The 17,500-nt window shown below is 52.4% G+C and overlaps 1 protein-coding gene across 1 annotated transcript in view; it reads right to left on the bottom strand.

The window, feature by feature from the left end:
* Nucleotides 1–17,500, bottom strand: part of slc49a4 (solute carrier family 49 member 4) — a gene marked incomplete at both ends in the record, with an annotated part of 63,177 nt that overhangs the window by 21,127 nt on the left and 24,550 nt on the right. The window contains 2 exons of the mRNA XM_080537052.1: nucleotides 5,406–5,473; nucleotides 13,911–14,019. Of these exons, the coding sequence (XP_080393178.1) occupies nucleotides 5,406–5,473; nucleotides 13,911–14,019 (177 nt within the window). The remainder of the gene's footprint in view (nucleotides 1–5,405; nucleotides 5,474–13,910; nucleotides 14,020–17,500) is intronic.

Raw genomic sequence — 17,500 nt, 5'->3', positions numbered from 1 at the left:
GATAAGGAACCCTCTACTGTTCTACTGGATAAGGAACCATCATCTACTGTTCTACTGGATAAGGAACCATCTACTGTTCTACTGGATAAGGAACCCTCTACTGTTCTACTGGATAAGGAACCATCTACTGTTCTACTGGATAAGGAACCATCTACTGTTCTACTGGATAAGGAACCATCTACTGTTCTACTGGATAAGGAACCCTCTACTGTTCTACTGGATAAGGAACCATCTACTGTTCTACTGGATAAGGAACCCTCTACTGTTCTACTGGATAAGGAACCATCTACTGTTCTACTGGATAAGGAACCATCTACTGTTCTACTGGATAAGGAACCATCTACTGTTCTACTGGATAAGGAACCATCTACTGTTCTACTGGATAAGGAACCCTCTACTGTTCTACTGGATAAGGAACCATCTACTGTTCTACTGGATAAGGAACCCTCTACTGTTCTACTGGATAAGGAACCATCTACTGTTCTACTGGATAAGGAACCCTCTACTGTTCTACTGGATAAGGAACCATCTACTGTTCTACTGGATAAGGAACCATCTACTGTTCTACTGGATAAGGAACCCTCTACTGTTCTACTGGATAAGGAACCCTCTACTGTTCTACTGGATAAGGAACCATCTACTGTTCTACTGGATAAGGAACCCTCTACTGTTCTACTGGATAAGGAACCCTCTACTGTTCTACTGGATAAGGAACCATCTACTGTTCTACTGGATAAGGAACCATCTACTGTTCTACTGGATAAGGAACCCTCTACTGTTCTACTGGATAAGGAACCCTCTACTGTTCTACTGGATAAGGAACCCTCTACTGTTCTACTGGATAAGGAACCCTCTACTGTTCTACTGGATAAGGAACCATCTACTGTTCTACTGGATAAGGAACCATCTACTGTTCTACTGGATAAGGAACCCTCTACTGTTCTACTGGATAAGGAACCCTCTACTGTTCTACTGGATAAGGAACCCTCTACTGTTCTACTGGATAAGGAACCCTCTACTGTTCTACTGGATAAGGAACCCTCTACTGTTCTACTGGATAAGGAACCATCTACTGTTCTACTGGATAAGGAACCCTCTACTGTTCTACTGGATAAGGAACCATCTACTGTTCTACTGGATAAGGAACCATCTACTGTTCTACTGGATAAGGAACCCTCTACTGTTCTACTGGATAAGGAACCCTCTACTGTTCTACTGGATAAGGAACCATCTACTGTTCTACTGGATAAGGAACCCTCTACTGTTCTACTGGATAAGGAACCATCTACTGTTCTACTGGATAAGGAACCATCTACTGTTCTACTGGATAAGGAACCCTCTACTGTTCTACTGGATAAGGAACCATCTACTGTTCTACTGGATAAGGAACCATCTACTGTTCTACTGGATAAGGAACCCTCTACTGTTCTACTGGATAAGGAACCCTCTACTGTTCTACTGGATAAGGAACCATCTACTGTTCTACTGGATAAGGAACCCTCTACTGTTCTACTGGATAAGGAACCATCTACTGTTCTACTGGATAAGGAACCATCTACTGTTCTACTGGATAAGGAACCCTCTACTGTTCTACTGGATAAGGAACCCTCTACTGTTCTACTGGATAAGGAACCCTCTACTGTTCTACTGGATAAGTAACCATCTACTGTTCTACTGGATAAGGAACCCTCTACTGTTCTACTGGATAAGGAACCATCTACTGTTCTACTGGATAAGGAACCATCTACTGTTCTACTGGATAAGGAACCATCTACTGTTCTACTGGATAAGGAACCCTCTACTGTTCTACTGGATAAGGAACCATCTACTGTTCTACTGGATAAGGAACCCTCTACTGTTCTACTGGATAAGGAACCATCTACTGTTCTACTGGATAAGGAACCCTCTACTGTTCTACTGGATAAGGAACCCTCTACTGTTCTACTGGATAAGGAACCATCTACTGTTCTACTGGATAAGGAACCCTCTACTGTTCTACTGGATAAGGAACCCTCTACTGTTCTACTGGATAAGGAACCATCTACTGTTCTACTGGATAAGGAACCATCTACTGTTCTACTGGATAAGGAACCATCTACTGTTCTACTGGATAAGGAACCATCTACTGTTCTACTGGATAAGGAACCCTCTACTGTTCTACTGGATAAGGAACCATCTACTGTTCTACTGGATAAGGAACCCTCTACTGTTCTACTGGATAAGAAGGAACCATCTACTGTTCTACTGGATAAGAAGGAACCATCTACTGTTCTACTGGATAAGGAACCATCTACTGTTCTACTGGATAAGGAACCCTCTACTGTTCTACTGGATAAGGAACCCTCTACTGTTCTACTGGATAAGGAACCATCTACTGTTCTACTGGATAAGGAACCCTCTACTGTCCTACTGGATAAGGAACCATCTACTGTTCTACTGGATAAGGAACCATCTACTGTTCTACTGGATAAGGAACCATCTACTGTTCTACTGGATAAGGAACCCTCTACTGTTCTACTGGATAAGGAACCCTCTACTGTCCTACTGGATAAGGAACCATCTACTGTTCTACTGGATAAGGAACCATCTACTGTTCTACTGGATAAGGAACCCTCTACTGTTCTACTGGATAAGGAACCCTCTACTGTTCTACTGGATAAGGAACCCTCTACTGTTCTACTGGATAAGGAACCCTCTACTGTTCTACTGGATAAGGAACCCTCTACTGTTCTACTGGATAAGGAACCCTCTACTGTTCTACTGGATAAGGAACCATCTACTGTTCTACTGGATAAGGAACCCTCTACTGTTCTACTGGATAAGGAACCATCTACTGTTCTACTGGATAAGGAACCCTCTACTGTTCTACTGGATAAGGAACCCTCTACTGTTCTACTGGATAAGGAACCCTCTACTGTTCTACTGGATAAGGAACCCTCTACTGTTCTACTGGATAAGGAACCCTCTACTGTTCTACTGGATAAGGAACCCTCTACTGTTCTACTGGATAAGGAACCATCTACTGTTCTACTGGATAAGGAACCCTCTACTGTTCTACTGGATAAGGAACCATCTACTGTTCTACTGGATAAGGAACCATCTACTGTTCTACAGGAACCCTCTACTGTTCTACTGGATAAGGAACCATCTACTGTTCTACTGGATAAGGAACCCTCTACTGTTCTACTGGATAAGGAACCCTCTACTGTTCTACTGGATAAGGAACCATCTACTGTTCTACTGGATAAGGAACCATCTACTGTTCTACTGGATAAGGAACCCTCTACTGTTCTACTGGATAAGGAACCCTCTACTGTTCTACTGGATAAGGAACCATCTACTGGGTCAAGAGAGGCTGATGACGACCCCTCTCTCGCCCACCCAACCATCAACCCACCAACCCCTGGCTCGTCTATACAAACAACACAACATGTTTCCTCTCACTTTATGTAATTGTTTATGTACATTGTACCTCCAGCCCCGAACCCAGAGCCGCCCCCCCCTCCTCATTGACAGCCAGAGTTACGGCTTCATCTTCCTAATTACACCGTTTTGGAAACATTGGCCCCTTCCTTCCTTCCTGGCTGGAAGTAAGTGCTGATCGGGGGCCCGACGTCGACGGACGTAAATCCATCAGCCGCGATCAACCGAATCCCTTAGACTGACTTCCACTCTGCCTCCGTACCCTCCATACATCAGCAGGAGGGACGTGGACCATTGCATTAGTATACCCTCTCTATCACAACACTGGAGTTTAATACATTAACACAAAGAGGGGGAGGTGAGCTAAGGGCTTTGAGACATCACATCTCCTCTAACCACCCCCGCCCCACCCACCCACTTCACCCCCCCCCAACCCCCTCAGAAACACTCAGAGTTGTATTTGTCGTTACTGATGAGACTAATGTTCCCCGAAAAACTGGAGAGAGGCAGGCCGCATTACAAGAGAGAGACAGAGACCCATTTCCTATCCCCCAGAACAATGCTTAGCCAAGGAGTTTTCTGCTTGGCTAATCGTGTTGCCGGGGCCTTGGGAGGAGGGTAGGGTAGAGGGCTAGGGCTATTACCACCAAACAGGGGGGCCATAGATTTTCATGCATACTTAATCTGACGACGGCAGCGGCGGTAGCTAGCGAGTCGTACGGCGGCGATCACGGTGGATGTGTGTGTGTGTGTGTGTGTGTGTGTGTGTGTGTGTGTGTGCGTACGGCGATCACGGTGGATGCTTATCCTCTAATTTGACGGCTCACCAAGTCTGGGGAGATCGTTTAGGAGGGCAATTTATGAGAGGAGGGGGGGAGGGCGGGGGTGGGGGAGGCATTTATGGGTTACGATCCCATCCCTTACACACCACTGAACACAGGTCCAGTCTGCTGCAGTCCTCTCTGGTGGGCCTCTACAGAGTAAATGGACTGCACTTATATAGCGCCTTTTTTGCTGCTCCAAAGTTGCTCCAAAGCGCTTTACAACGGCCTCTCATTCACCCATTCACACACACATTCACACACCGATGGCGGCCAAGCTGCCATGCAAGGTGCCGGCCGGCCCCGCTCACTGGGAGCAATTTGGGGGTTCAGCATCTTGCCCAAGGACACTTCGACATGTGGCCAGCCGGGGCTCGACTCGAACCGCCGATCTGCCGACCTTGTGATCATTAGACGGCGACTCCTCTACCTCCTGAGACACAGCCTCTACCTCCTGAGACACAGCCTCTACCTCCTGAGACACAGCCTCTACCTCCTGAGACACAGCCTCTACCTCCCGAGACACAGCCTCTACCTCCTGAGACACAGCCTCTACCTCCTGAGACACAGCCTCTACCTCCTGAGACACAGCCTCTACCTCCTGAGACACAGCCTCTACCTCCTGAGACACAGCCTCTACCTCCTGACACACAGCCTCTACCTCCTGAGACACAGCCTCTACCTCCTGAGACACAGCCTCTACCTCCTGACACACAGCCTCTACCTCCTGAGACACAGCCTCTACCTCCTGAGACACAGCCTCTACCTCCTGAGACACAGCCTCTACCTCCTGAGACACAGCCTCTACCTCCCGAGACACAGCCTCTACCTCCCGAGACACAGCCTCTACCTCCTGAGACACAGCCTCTACCTCCTGAGACACAGCCTCTACCTCCTGAGACACAGCCTCTACCTCCTGAGACACAGCCTCTACCTCCTGAGACACAGCCTCTACCTCCTGAGACACAGCCGCTCCGAGTCTCTTTCTGGTAGCATTTCTTGAGCCATGAGGGGATGATGGGAACAATAGTTGTCACATACCCATTCTGTCACACATCACCACCATGGCCTCTGGGAAGGCACTCAGTCACAGGCTCACACACAAAGCAACACAATGCTAAAAATGCTAATCATCATTATTTGTTGCTTTCTTTTGCTTACCTGGCCATAGCCACCCCGAACACACAGCCGCCCACAATGGACCAGAACCCGATCCAGCCAGCATCCACCTGAGAGAGAGAGGGGGGGGGATGGAGAGAAGAAAGAAAAGAGAGAGAGGGAGGGATGGAGGGAGAGGGAGAGGGAGAGAGAGAGAGAGGGGGGGGGAGAAGAGGGGGATGGAGAGAAGAAAGAAAAGAGAGAGAGGGAGGGATGGAGGGAGAGGGAGGGGGGGGATGGAGAGAAGAAAGAAAAGAGAGAGAGGGAGGGATGGATGGGAGGGAGAAGGAGAGAGAGAGAGAGAGAGAGAAAAAAAAACAGATTATTCTGTGCCAGGCTCTGTGGACTGAGGCTAGACAGAGAGCAGGCAGACAAGCGTCTGAAGTCTGGGGAGAGACCTGTCAATCACGGACACAGTAAATTGAAGGCCAGCATTTTGCCAGGGGGGGTAGGAGAGTCAATGAAAACAGGGGCTGGAGAGGTGTGTGTGTGTGACCACGATGTTTCATCTCAGAGACACACACAGACACTGACACAAACACACACACAGACACAGACACACACACACAGACACACACAAACAGAGACACACACACAGACACACACACACACACACAGACACACACACACACACAGACACACAGACACACACACACACACCCACACACACACAGACACACACACACACACACACACACACACACACACACACAGACCCACACACAGACACACACACACACACACACCTCTATGGAGGCTGGAGGAATAAACTCCAAATCAGCATCTGACAGACAGAGAGAGACAATCAAGGTGTCCACATCAATCTCCTGACGACGCTACATCTCACATAAGCAGGGGAGTGGCGCGCTGCTCTAGACGTCTCTGAACCGTCTGAGGGGAGAATATGGGAAGCATCATCATCATGCAAATGAGATCAGCGGTCTTGACGGTATCTCACAAATGAAAAGGTGTGACTGTTGAGTGTGAAAGGCGGCAGAGGGAATTGGAAAGTGGTTCGCTACGTCAAAATGTGAGCTTACGGACGGTACGCTTGACACCAAAAAAGAAACTGAATCCATAGGGAGCATTCATGATTGATTAACATGTGCTTCAACCTTCCCGTTATAACTCACAGAGCGCCCCCCCCCCCCATCCCCGTAAACGCAGTCACACCTGCCATGTATCATCGACTGTGATTTAGCTCCATCTTCACACGGGTTTAGCGGCAACAGCAAACTTTCAAAGCCGCTTAATTTCACGTTTAATATACTCATTTCGTGAAGCTAAAAAAAACAAAAACAAAATAATTTTTTTGGGGGGGGGGAGGAATTCTGGGAAGCAATCAAATCATTTTCCGTTTCATGTCGGGGGGGAGAGGAGGAGGAGGGTGGTGGGAGGGAGGAGGGGGAGGAGGAGGAGGAGGGTGGTGGGAGGGAGGAGGAGGAGGAGGGGGGGTTGGGGGGAGTTAATTAACTGCAATATGCTAAGCAGTTACAGCGAGCGAAGAGGAACATGACGCGTGTCGTGCTAAGCCTAATCACGCGTTTCTCGCTAACCGTGTCAATAACCAGGCTACAGCTGGCGTCAGGCGGGAGGCAGCCAACGGTTTCAGGGCTCTTGGCTCGTTGACTTATTTGTTTTCACACCAACTCCCTCTTGTTATAAGCCTTTTAAGCCAATAAGCACGCCACTTATACCTCAGGTTTAGCTCCACATGACAATGCTATGCTAATTCGCTCGGTTTGCGACCGACCGAAAAAGGGGTAGAAGACGACGACAAAAAAACTGTCAAGAGAGTGAGTGTGTGTGTGTGTGTGTGTGTGTGTGTGTGTGTGTGTGTGTATGTGTGTTTGTGTGTGTGTGTGTGTGTGTGTGATAGTATGTGTGTGTGTGTGTGTGTGTGTGTGTGTGTGTGTGTGTGTGTGGCAGTAGCCTCGTACACTTGTCTGAGGGGGCACAACCTTTTTCCAGAGGCTCTCTCAACACTGTGAAGAGGCACCTGGGGGCGTGGGGGGACGGGGCGGGACGTGGTGTCACAAAAGGCAGAAAATAAGCCTCTCTGTAATCAGTGAGCGCGGGCGCCGCAACTCTCTCAAGTTGCAGTCTCCTCTCGGTTCCGTGCATATGCTTTAATGGCCCGCTCTTCATTACAGCAGCAATTACGTCGGACTGATTAACGCAGCGTGGGATCCAGTCCTTTAAAAGATGCTAATGGCTGGACGGCGACAGACACGCGGTGCTACGTGCTCCGGGTCCGCTGTCTCGCCTGGGGCCACTCCACGCCTGACTCTGTCTGACTCGTTCTCTGACGGCAGAGTTGAGATAATAATAATAATAATAATAGTCTCTCAAGGGCCCCCCTGCCTGCCTAGCCCTAGCCCCTGCCTAGCCCCAGCTCCTAACCCCAGCTCCTAGTCCCAGCTCCTAGTCCCAGCTCCTAGTCCCTAGCCCCAGCTCCTAGTCCCAGCTCCTAGTCCCAGCTCCTAGTCCCAGCTCCTAGTCCCTAGTCCCAGCTCCTAGTCCCAGCTCCTAGTCCCAGCTCCTAGTCCCTAGTCCCAGCTCCTAGTCCCAGCTCCTAGTCCTAGCCCCCAGCTCTCCTAGTCCCAGCCCCAGCTCTCCTAGTCCCAGCCCAAGCCTAGCCCCAGATCTCAGTCCTAGCCCCAGCCCTCGCCTAGCCCTAGCCCCTGCCTAGCCCAGGCCCTCGCCTAGCGCCTGGCCCCCAGCCCTAACCCCAGCTCTCAGTCCTAGCCCCAACCCCCGTCTAGCCCCAGCCCTCAGCCATAGACCCAGCCCTACCCTCAGCCCCCAGCATCAACCCCCAACCTAGCCCTGGCATCACCCCCAGCACCACCCTCTGACCCATCCCCCCTGCCCCATCCCCCCTGCCCCATCCTGAGCCTCCAGCAGACTCTGTGATAACTGATCGCTAGGCTGCTGTGCCGTTCCCTGCCAGAAAAAGCCATTCTTGTCTCTGTGCAAAAAGCGTTTATTTATGGGATCAATTCCCCGTCTACTGAGTCGGAAGAAGGGGGGGTGGGGGGGGGGGGGCAGGGCAGGACAGGGACGCGAAGAGACGGACCACCCCAGAGCCTCTCAGATGGCCGCTACTCATCACAGAGGCGGCCGGCGGCTGACACTGTTACTGACACTGTTACTGACACTGTTACTGACACACTGTTACTGACACTGTTACTGTTACTGACACTGTTACTGACACTGTTACTGACACTGTTACTGACACCGTTATTGACTCTGTTACTGACACTGTTACTGACACTGTTACTGACACTGTTACTGACACTGTTACTGTTACTGTTACTGACACTGTTATTGACACTGTTACTGACACTGTTACTGACACTGTTACTGACACTGTTACTGACACTGTTATTGACACTGTTACTGACACTGTTACTGTTACTGACACTGTACTGTTACTGACACTGTTACTGACACTGACACTGTTACTGTTACTGTTACTGACACTGTTACTGACACTGTTACTGACACTGACACTGTTACTGACACTGTTACTGACACTGTTACTGACACTGACACTGTTACTGACACTGTTACTGACACTGACACTGTTACTGACACTGTTACTGACACTGTTACTGACACCGGTGGGTGAAACCTGAGACCCACCTCCTTAACCACCTCCGTCTCCACGCCTTACGTTGAAGGGGGAGGAGGGGGAGGAGGGGGAGGAGGGTGAGGAGGTGGGAGGAGGAGGAGGAGGAGGGGGAGGAGGGGGAGGAGGAGGAGGAGGAGGGTGAGGAGGGGGGGGGAGGGGGAGGAGGAGGAGGAAGAGGAGGAGGAGGGTGAGGAGGGGGAGGAGGAGGAGGAGGAGGGGGAGGATGGTGAGGAGAGGGTGAGGAGGGGGAGGAGGGGGAGGAGGGAGAGGAGGGGAGGAGGGAGAGGAGGGTGAGGAGGGGGAGGAGGGAGAGGAGGGGGAGGAGGGAGAGGAGGGTGAGGAGGGGGAGGAGGGAGAGGAGGGGGAGGAGGGGGAGGAGGGGGAGGAGGGGGAGGAGGGGGAGGAGGAGGAGGAGGGGGAGGAGGGGGAGGAGGAGGAGGAGGAGGCGAGGAGGGGGGGGAGGGGGAGGAGGAGGAGGAAGAGGAGGAGGAGGAGGGTGAGGAGGGGGAGGAGGAGGAGGAGGGGGAGGAGGGGGGAGGATGGTGAGGAGAGGGTGAGGAGGGGGAGGAGGGTGAGGAGGGGGAGGAGGGAGAGGAGGGTGAGGAGGGAGAGGAGGGTGAGGAGGGGGAGGAGGGTGAGGAGGGGGAGGAGGGGGAGGAGGGGTGAGGAGGGGGAGGAGGAGGAGGAGGGGGAGGAGGGGGAGGAGGAGGAGGAGGAGGAGGGTGAGGAGGGGGGGGAGGGGGAAGAGGAGGAGAAGAGGAGGAGGAGGAGGGGGAGGAGGAGGAGGAGGGGGAGGAGGGGGGAGGATGGTGAGGAGAGGGTGAGGAGGGGGAGGAGGGTGAGGAGGGGGAGGAGGGAGAGGAGGGGGAGGAGGGGGAGGAGGGAGAGGAGGGTGAGGAGGGGGAGGAGGGAGAGGAGGGTGAGGAGGGTGATGCGAGGGAGGAGGGGGAGGAGGGGGAGGAGGGGGGAGGAGGAGGAGGAGGAGGGGGAGGGTGAGGAGGGGGAGGAGGGGGAGGAGGAGGGGGAGGAGGAGGAGGAGGGGGAGGAGGAGGGGGAGGAGGAGGAGGGTGAGGAGGAGGGGGAGGAGGGGGGAGGAGGGGAGGAGGGGGAGGAGGGGGAGGAGGAGGGGGAGTGAGGATTGGAGTTAAGATTTTCCGGGACGATGAGACAAGAGAGACGGTCGACGGTGGAAGGTGAGAGGCAAGAGGTTAAAAAAACAAAATAATAATAATAATAATAATAATAACAATAATAACAATAATAATAATACCCCCCCAAAAAGTGGGTCACCGTCCTTCAACCGTCTGTGAAAGACAAACTCTGACTGTTGTTTTTGTCTGATTGGAAAACAGCCCTTGACATCAGCAGTACAGAGGACGCTGTTAATGGGGGGGTGAGGGGGTGAGGGGGCGCGGGGGGGGGGGGGGGGGGGGGGGGGGGGCTGCAGTGGTTGGAGGAGGAGTGACACAGCAGGAATGAGATTGGCAAAATTACATTTGGGTGGAGTGGTGGAGCTGGGAACCCGGGAGGGGTGATTGGGAGGCAGTGAAGGGGGACGGGGGGGTGGGGTGGGGGCGGGGGACGGGGGGGGCGGGGGACGGGGGGGAGGTAGGGACGGGGGGGAGGTCGTGCAACGGCGGAGCCTCTGTATCGATCGCCTCTGCAGAAAGAGAGAGAGCTCTGTCAGGGGACGACAGCACGGCCAAGCTTGTAGAGGAGACCAGCGGCATACAGAGGGAGAGTGTGGTGTGTGTGTGGTGTGTGTGTGTGTATATGCAGTGTGTGGGTGTGTGTGTGCGTGCGTGCAGCTGTGTGTGTGTATGCAGTGTGTGGGTGTGTGTGTGTGCGTGCAGCTGTGTGTGCAGAGTGTGCACGTGTGTGTGTAGAGTGTGTGTGTGTGTGTGTAAGAAAAAAAGAGACTTTGTGAGAGAGAGAGATGGGGGGGGGGACACACACACAGTGTATCGGTCTCTGGCCCTCCTCTGAACTGAGCAGGTTTGACGCAGCAGCACATGTCAGAGTCCCCCGGGGGACACAGAGATATTAGCCAGTCACACGGCTGGGTGGAGGCTGAGTTAGAGCTGTCATCTCCCACCCACCACCTCCCCCACACTGGGCTGCTCTCGAGTCTCCACGCCCGCACGACTAAATCAGAGTAGGCAAATGGCTCGCCCTCAGTCTCTGAGGTAAGATATGCTGTGTGGCTGTGTGGCTGTGTGGCTGAGCCAACCAGACCCCAGGTGACTTGTGTGTTATTCTTCTTGCGGCGTGGAACACCAGACAACCCCAGCGCACACATCTCATATCCTCACAGCCCTCTGACAGAGCAGCCTCTCCTGAGCCCACGTCGATGCGTTCAGCGGGTCGCTCGAGAAGCTACTTCGTGACACAGCTCTCAGATTTAAAGGCAAGGGAGGGGGGGGCGGGGGGGGGGGGGTTAGGACGGCAAATACAATTTTCAAGACGTGAAGAATTTTTTTTAGAATGCACCAGGGCTCGACATTAACGCCGTTTTACTTGTCCGGAGCAAGTAAAACTTTCGCCGGGTTTGTTTTTGCGCGAGCACGACGATGCTGCTGCTAGATCCTGGATATGTTTACCTGCGTGCAGGAAGAACAAAAGACGGCACAGGCGCCAGACTAGACTAGATGATCGTGGAGTGAAGATATTATCAAAGCGTACTTGCCTGTCGATCACCCGAACGCTTTGATAATATCTTCACTCCACGATCATCTAGTCTAGTCTGGCGCCTGCGCCGTCTGTTGTTGTTCTTGCTCCGGACAAGTAAAACGGCGTTGATGTCGAGCCCTGTGCACCCTCTGCTCCCTGACAGGTTGAGTGGAGAGCAGAGGGTGAACACAGTGCCGGTGTGTGTCTCCTCCTCCGGCGTTAAACGTTAAACGGTTCTCAGGCAGCACCTGTCTGACGATAACCTTAACAGAGATAAGAGCCTTGATTTGTCCCCTTTGAGACACCGCCATGTTGCGGGGTTGCGGTGCTGTCGGGGCTGCTCTGTGTGTGAACGTCTCCTCTGGTCGTTAACTCGCCCCCTGTGAGGCTTTGAAGGGGGGCGAGGGGGGGAGGCGATGCTCGTTAGGCTCGTTAGGGTGAAGAAGTGGAAGCGCTTTACACTTTGACGTGCTCCACATTTCCCTACATGCAAATTTAGCACTGGTGGAGTAACTCATACATTTGATTGTTGTTCCCCTGACAAAAAAAGTTGTTTAAGAGAAGAGAGGAGGGAAGGGGAGGGGAGGGGAGGGGAAAGAGAGGAGAAGAGAGGAGAAGAGAGGAGGGGGATGGGGGAGGAGAGAAGAGAGGAGAAGAGAGGAGAGAGAGGGGGAGGGGAGGAGAAGAGAGGAGGGAGGGGGAGGAGAAGAGAGGAGATGAGAGGAGGGGAGGGGAGGAGATGAGAGGAGGGGATGGAGGAGAAGAGAGGAGAGGAGGGGAGGGGAGGGATGGGGAGGAGAAGAGAGGAGGGGGGATGGGGAGGAGAAGAGAGGAGAAGAGAGGAGGGGAGGGGGAGGGGAAGAGAGGAGGGAGGGGAGGGATGGGGAGGAGAAGAGAGGAGAAGGGAGGAGCGGGGGAGAGGAAAGTCAGAGGAGCGAGGGGGGGGAGAGACAGATCAGAAGAGGAGAGAAGAGAGAGAGAAGAGGGCCACAACAAGCCTGTGTGTGTGGATACTTTACAAAACAAAAACAAACCCCAAAAAACCTGTAATGAGACCCTCTCTTTTTAGGCCGGGTTTTTGAAGTTCCGAGTGTAATTCACAAGGGCCTGCTGGGTTTTAATGAGCTGTTCCTGGGTGGTGGGGGGTGGGGGGGGAAATAGAACTGCAGTTTCTTTCTGAAGACTGCGCCCAGCCAGGCCTTCCCTGTCAATACTGGCAAAGGACCACTGGGGTTAATTATGAGTCAACATCCATTTGAGCCAGAGGAGGAATTAGACTCTTTTCTGGTGTTCAGCCTTCCGATACACAATTAGACTGATCACAGGCGCAGAGGCCTTCAGCTTCAAGGCGACGAGGACCGTTTCAGCTTGTCGTTGTTTCAGCTCCGAGGGCGTCGACGAGAGCTCCAGGGGGAGGGGGGGGGGGGGTGGAACGCATACCTTTCATTGTGTTTTGTGAAGCATGATGATTATTTGTGTGTGTGTGGGGGGGGGTGGGGGGTGGGGCTAATTGGCAGGGCTATGAAACTCTACTGTGATGCATCTGCGACTTGAAAATGACTAAAATAATAAGCCGTTTAAAATCACCGTTCAGAGTGAATGACTCTGGGTCGCGTTCGTAATTAGAGAAAAGAGACGAGTAGAGAGATTGCAGATTATCAGTTTCCCCCCCCCCGCCCCCGACGCGCAGATACACTCTCTCACACAAACACACACACTCACTTTCAGGCACTCTCTCTCACACACACACATACACACACACTAACCCCCCCCCCCACCGCCCACACACACAAACACACACTCTTCTCAGGTACTCTCTCTCTCACACACAACACACACATACACACACACTCCCCGCCCCCCTCCCACACACACACACACACACACACTCTCAGGCACTCTCTCTCACACACACACATACACACACACACTAACCCCCCCGCCCACACAAAACACACACACTCTCAGGCACTCTCTCTCACACACACACATACATACACACACACACTCCCTCCCCCCACCCCGCCCACACACAAACACAAACACTCTAAGGCACTCTCTCTCACACATACACACCACTCTCAGGCACTCTCTCTCACACACACACATACACACACTATAACCCCCCCCCCCCCCCCTCCACACACACACACACACACACACAACACACACACACACACACACACACACACACGCCTTACCTGGCTGACTTTAGCGGGCGTGAGGATCATGTCCAGGACCCCCGACCACCCGGCCACCATGCCGCTGGGCACCGCGTAGGCCAGGCCGATCATCAGGAACCTCCCGTTACTGGGAGGGGAGGGAGACACACACACACACACACACACACACACAGACACAGACACAGACACAGACACAGACACAGACACAGACACAGACACAGACACAGACACAGACACAGACACACACACACACACACACACACACACACGGGTTCATTAGTGTATTAGTCCCGGCGTCCTCGATACAGTGTTGTCTTACTACACTACAGTACTTACAGTGCAGCTTCACCGGTATTCGGTTGTTAAGTCTGACGTCAAACGTGACGTTTAGCAATTTCCGGGTCCAAACCAGAAATTCCCCGCACCAGAGTACCAGTGTACTAAAGCACCAGAGTACCAGAGTACTAAAGCACCAGAGTACCAGTGTACTAAAGCACCAGAGTACCAGTGTACTAAAGCACCAGAGTACCAGTGTACTAAAGCACCAGAGTACCAGTGTACTAAAGCACCAGAGTACCAGTGTACTAAAGCACCAGAGTACCAGTGTACTAAAGCACCAGAGTACCAGTGTACTAAAGCACCAGAGTACCAGTGTACTAAAGCACCAGAGTACCAGTGTACTAAAGCACCAGAGTACCAGTGTACTAAAGCACCAGAGTACCAGTGTACTAAGCACCAGAGTACCAGTGTACTAAAGCACCAGAGTACCAGTGTACTAAAGCACCAGAGTACCAGTGTACTACAGCGGTAGAATGACAGTTCAATCGTTTTTTTAGACTGGGATCTATTCATATAACAAGGGACGCAGCACTTTCCCTTTTTTCCCATATTTGTCAGCGTCTTTGAGCCTTGTAAAAAGCGCTATATAAATATAATGAATTATTATTATTACTGAGGCATTTCGAAGGAGAGCGCCTCAGCCAACGTGGACCCGGAAACACATCATGACTTAACAACCGAATAGGGCATTGCCATACGGGTGTCGTCATGGTAGCGCGACCCTACTTCGCCTGACTTATTAGCGTGGACGTGGAGTCGTGTTTTCGGTCATAAAAAGACCAAATTCGAAGGAGAAGCGCGAGCCGAAACGACGTCGTAAAAAAATAAACGGATCACGTTACGCCACACGGAGACTCTCCTTACAGCAGAGCGCTCTCCCACCTCTCCCTGGCTGCCAGGGATTGTTGTTGGTTGGTGGCCAGGTAGTGTTGTTGGAGGCCTGCCACCTGGGACAGCCAGCTCCTCCTCCTCCTCCTCCTCCTCCTCCACCCCCACCCCCTCCTCCTCCTCCGGATCTACTCCACCTCCACCGCCCGTGAGGTGACAGGGAGATAAACACCTGGCTGCCCCCCATCCCCCCCATCCCCCCACCCCCCCATCCCCCCACCTAGGTGGCTGAGGAAGGGGGGCGGGGTGGGGGGGGGGCACACTACATGTGGAGGAGGAGGAGGAAGACAGCAAGGGGAGATAGGCTGGTAGAGGTAGAATCAGAGGATGGGATCGTTCGGTGTGGCGCACGGGAAAGAAATTAGGAATGGTACCAAACACTTGAAACCCATTCCTCATTGGGTTCCGTGCATTCCAATGTCCCCCCCCCCCTGTCCTCTCCTGGAGGAGGAGTAGAGCTTGGGATGACATCCCTCCGAGCGCTCCTGTGATTAAAGGGCGCGGGGGGGGGGCGGGGGTCTAACACACATCATTGTGAAGGGAGTTATGAGGAGGTCCGGGGAAGGGAGGATGAAGGCACAGAACAAACGGTTCGGAGTGATTCATCGACACGAAAGGTTGGAGCAGGGAAGACTACATTAATACTGGATTGAAGCAGGAAGTCCATTAATACTGGATTGTCGCAGAGGGTTCATCCACCATTCTGTTTCATTTATAATAACATTCTAACTTACTGCTGACTGTACGACGGGACCGGCGCCAGAACCAGAACCAGAACCGGTACCGTGGGTGGGCAGGGGGGGAGCCAGGGAAGGGATGGGGAAGGGGGGGAGGGGTGGGACGGGAGGGGGGGGGGAGTAGGGGGGGGGGGATAGGTGCTAGTGGTAAGTAAGTAGCCTTGAGAACCGGTGGTTCTCGAACCTAACAGCCCCTTAGGGGGGAGGAGCCTATCTCCTGTGTCAGAAGCGAGAGGCGGCTTGATGGACAAGACAAGTACACCCCCTGGACATGACGCTGGTATGTCGCAGGGTCTTACCCCCCCCCCCCCCCCCCAATCCAACCCATAACCACTACAACAGCCGTGCCTTTTTACAAACTAAAAGAGCCGCCTCGGGGTCAAGTGACCCCCTCTTTAGAATGTAAATCTGCTATTTACACACTACGACCACTAGTTGGCCGCTTGTAAATTTAGCCTGCTTCCTACACACAGAAATACTGGCAAAAATAGCTTCATACTAGCTTTATCCTGATGTGATTTTTAAAATGTAAGGATACTGGGTGGGTAGAACGCACATATCTAGGAAAAGTCATGAAGGAGGGGTCCTGAAATTTGATTGAGTGCAAAGATAGAACTTAGTTTTTTTACTCACAGCCAATCCCAGGGCGGACACTCTAACCGCAAGGCCACTGAGCTGGTTAGCCGGCGGTGGCTATAGCATCTCTAAATCGACAGACACTGTATATTAACCTACAGTAAATACAAATATGAGATTAAACGTCCACACAAGCGGCCCTTTAACTTTTGATCAGGTGGGCAAAGACACACCGTAGCTACCGTCGGGCCTCGCTGCATGGACCTCGGTCGTCATAGTAACGGCGCCTAGATAAAGTGAGTTCACACAGAGTAAGACGATCTATTCCTTCCCCACATCTCAAATGATAAGATTATAGATGAGATAAGAAGGTTTCCTCTTATGGTTTCATGGATCATAATAATAATAATATCCCTCAAAGGAAGGTGGTGTTTTTAGTGCCCAAAACAATTACGTTCTACCTGATACACACCCCCCCCCCCCCCCAGTCTACCTGATACCCCCCCCAACCCCCCCCCCCACCCCCCAGCCATACCTCCCTGTCTGGACCAGATATAGAAGATATGTGTGATAATATCTCTCCCCCCACTCAATGAGAGAAGCCAATTCCCTCTTGATCAAAAAGAAACCCGTTTGTTGTAACATTGCGTTGATGATGACGATGATGATGAGGATGATGTTCGTTAGAATGTTCTAGCGACTAGTGCTATGCTACACACAGAGGACGTGTGGATGGACTGCACTTATATAGCGCCTTTATCCAAAGCGCTTTACAACGGCCTCTCATTCACCCATTCACACACACATTCACACACCAATGGCGGGAAGCTACCATGCAAGGCGCCGGCCCGATCACTGGGAGCAATTTGGGGTTCAGTGTCTTGCCCAAGGACACTTCGACATGTGGCCAGCCGGGGCTCGAACTGCCGATCTGCCAATCTTGCGATCATTAGACGGCGGCTCTACCTCCTGAGTCACAGCCGCCCACGTGTGTCGGGGGGGGGGATGGCTGCCGCTCACACAAGGAGTGAGTCATGCCCGCTCTCAAGAAGCAGGAACTCTCCAGTC

The sequence above is a fragment of the Nansenia antarctica genome (assembly GCF_963989245.1).
Source record: "Nansenia antarctica genome assembly, chromosome: 7".
NCBI lineage: Eukaryota > Metazoa > Chordata > Actinopteri > Argentiniformes > Microstomatidae > Nansenia > Nansenia antarctica.
The sequence above is the reverse complement of the archived record's forward strand: the minus strand, read 5'-3'. Positions and strand labels throughout refer to the sequence as shown.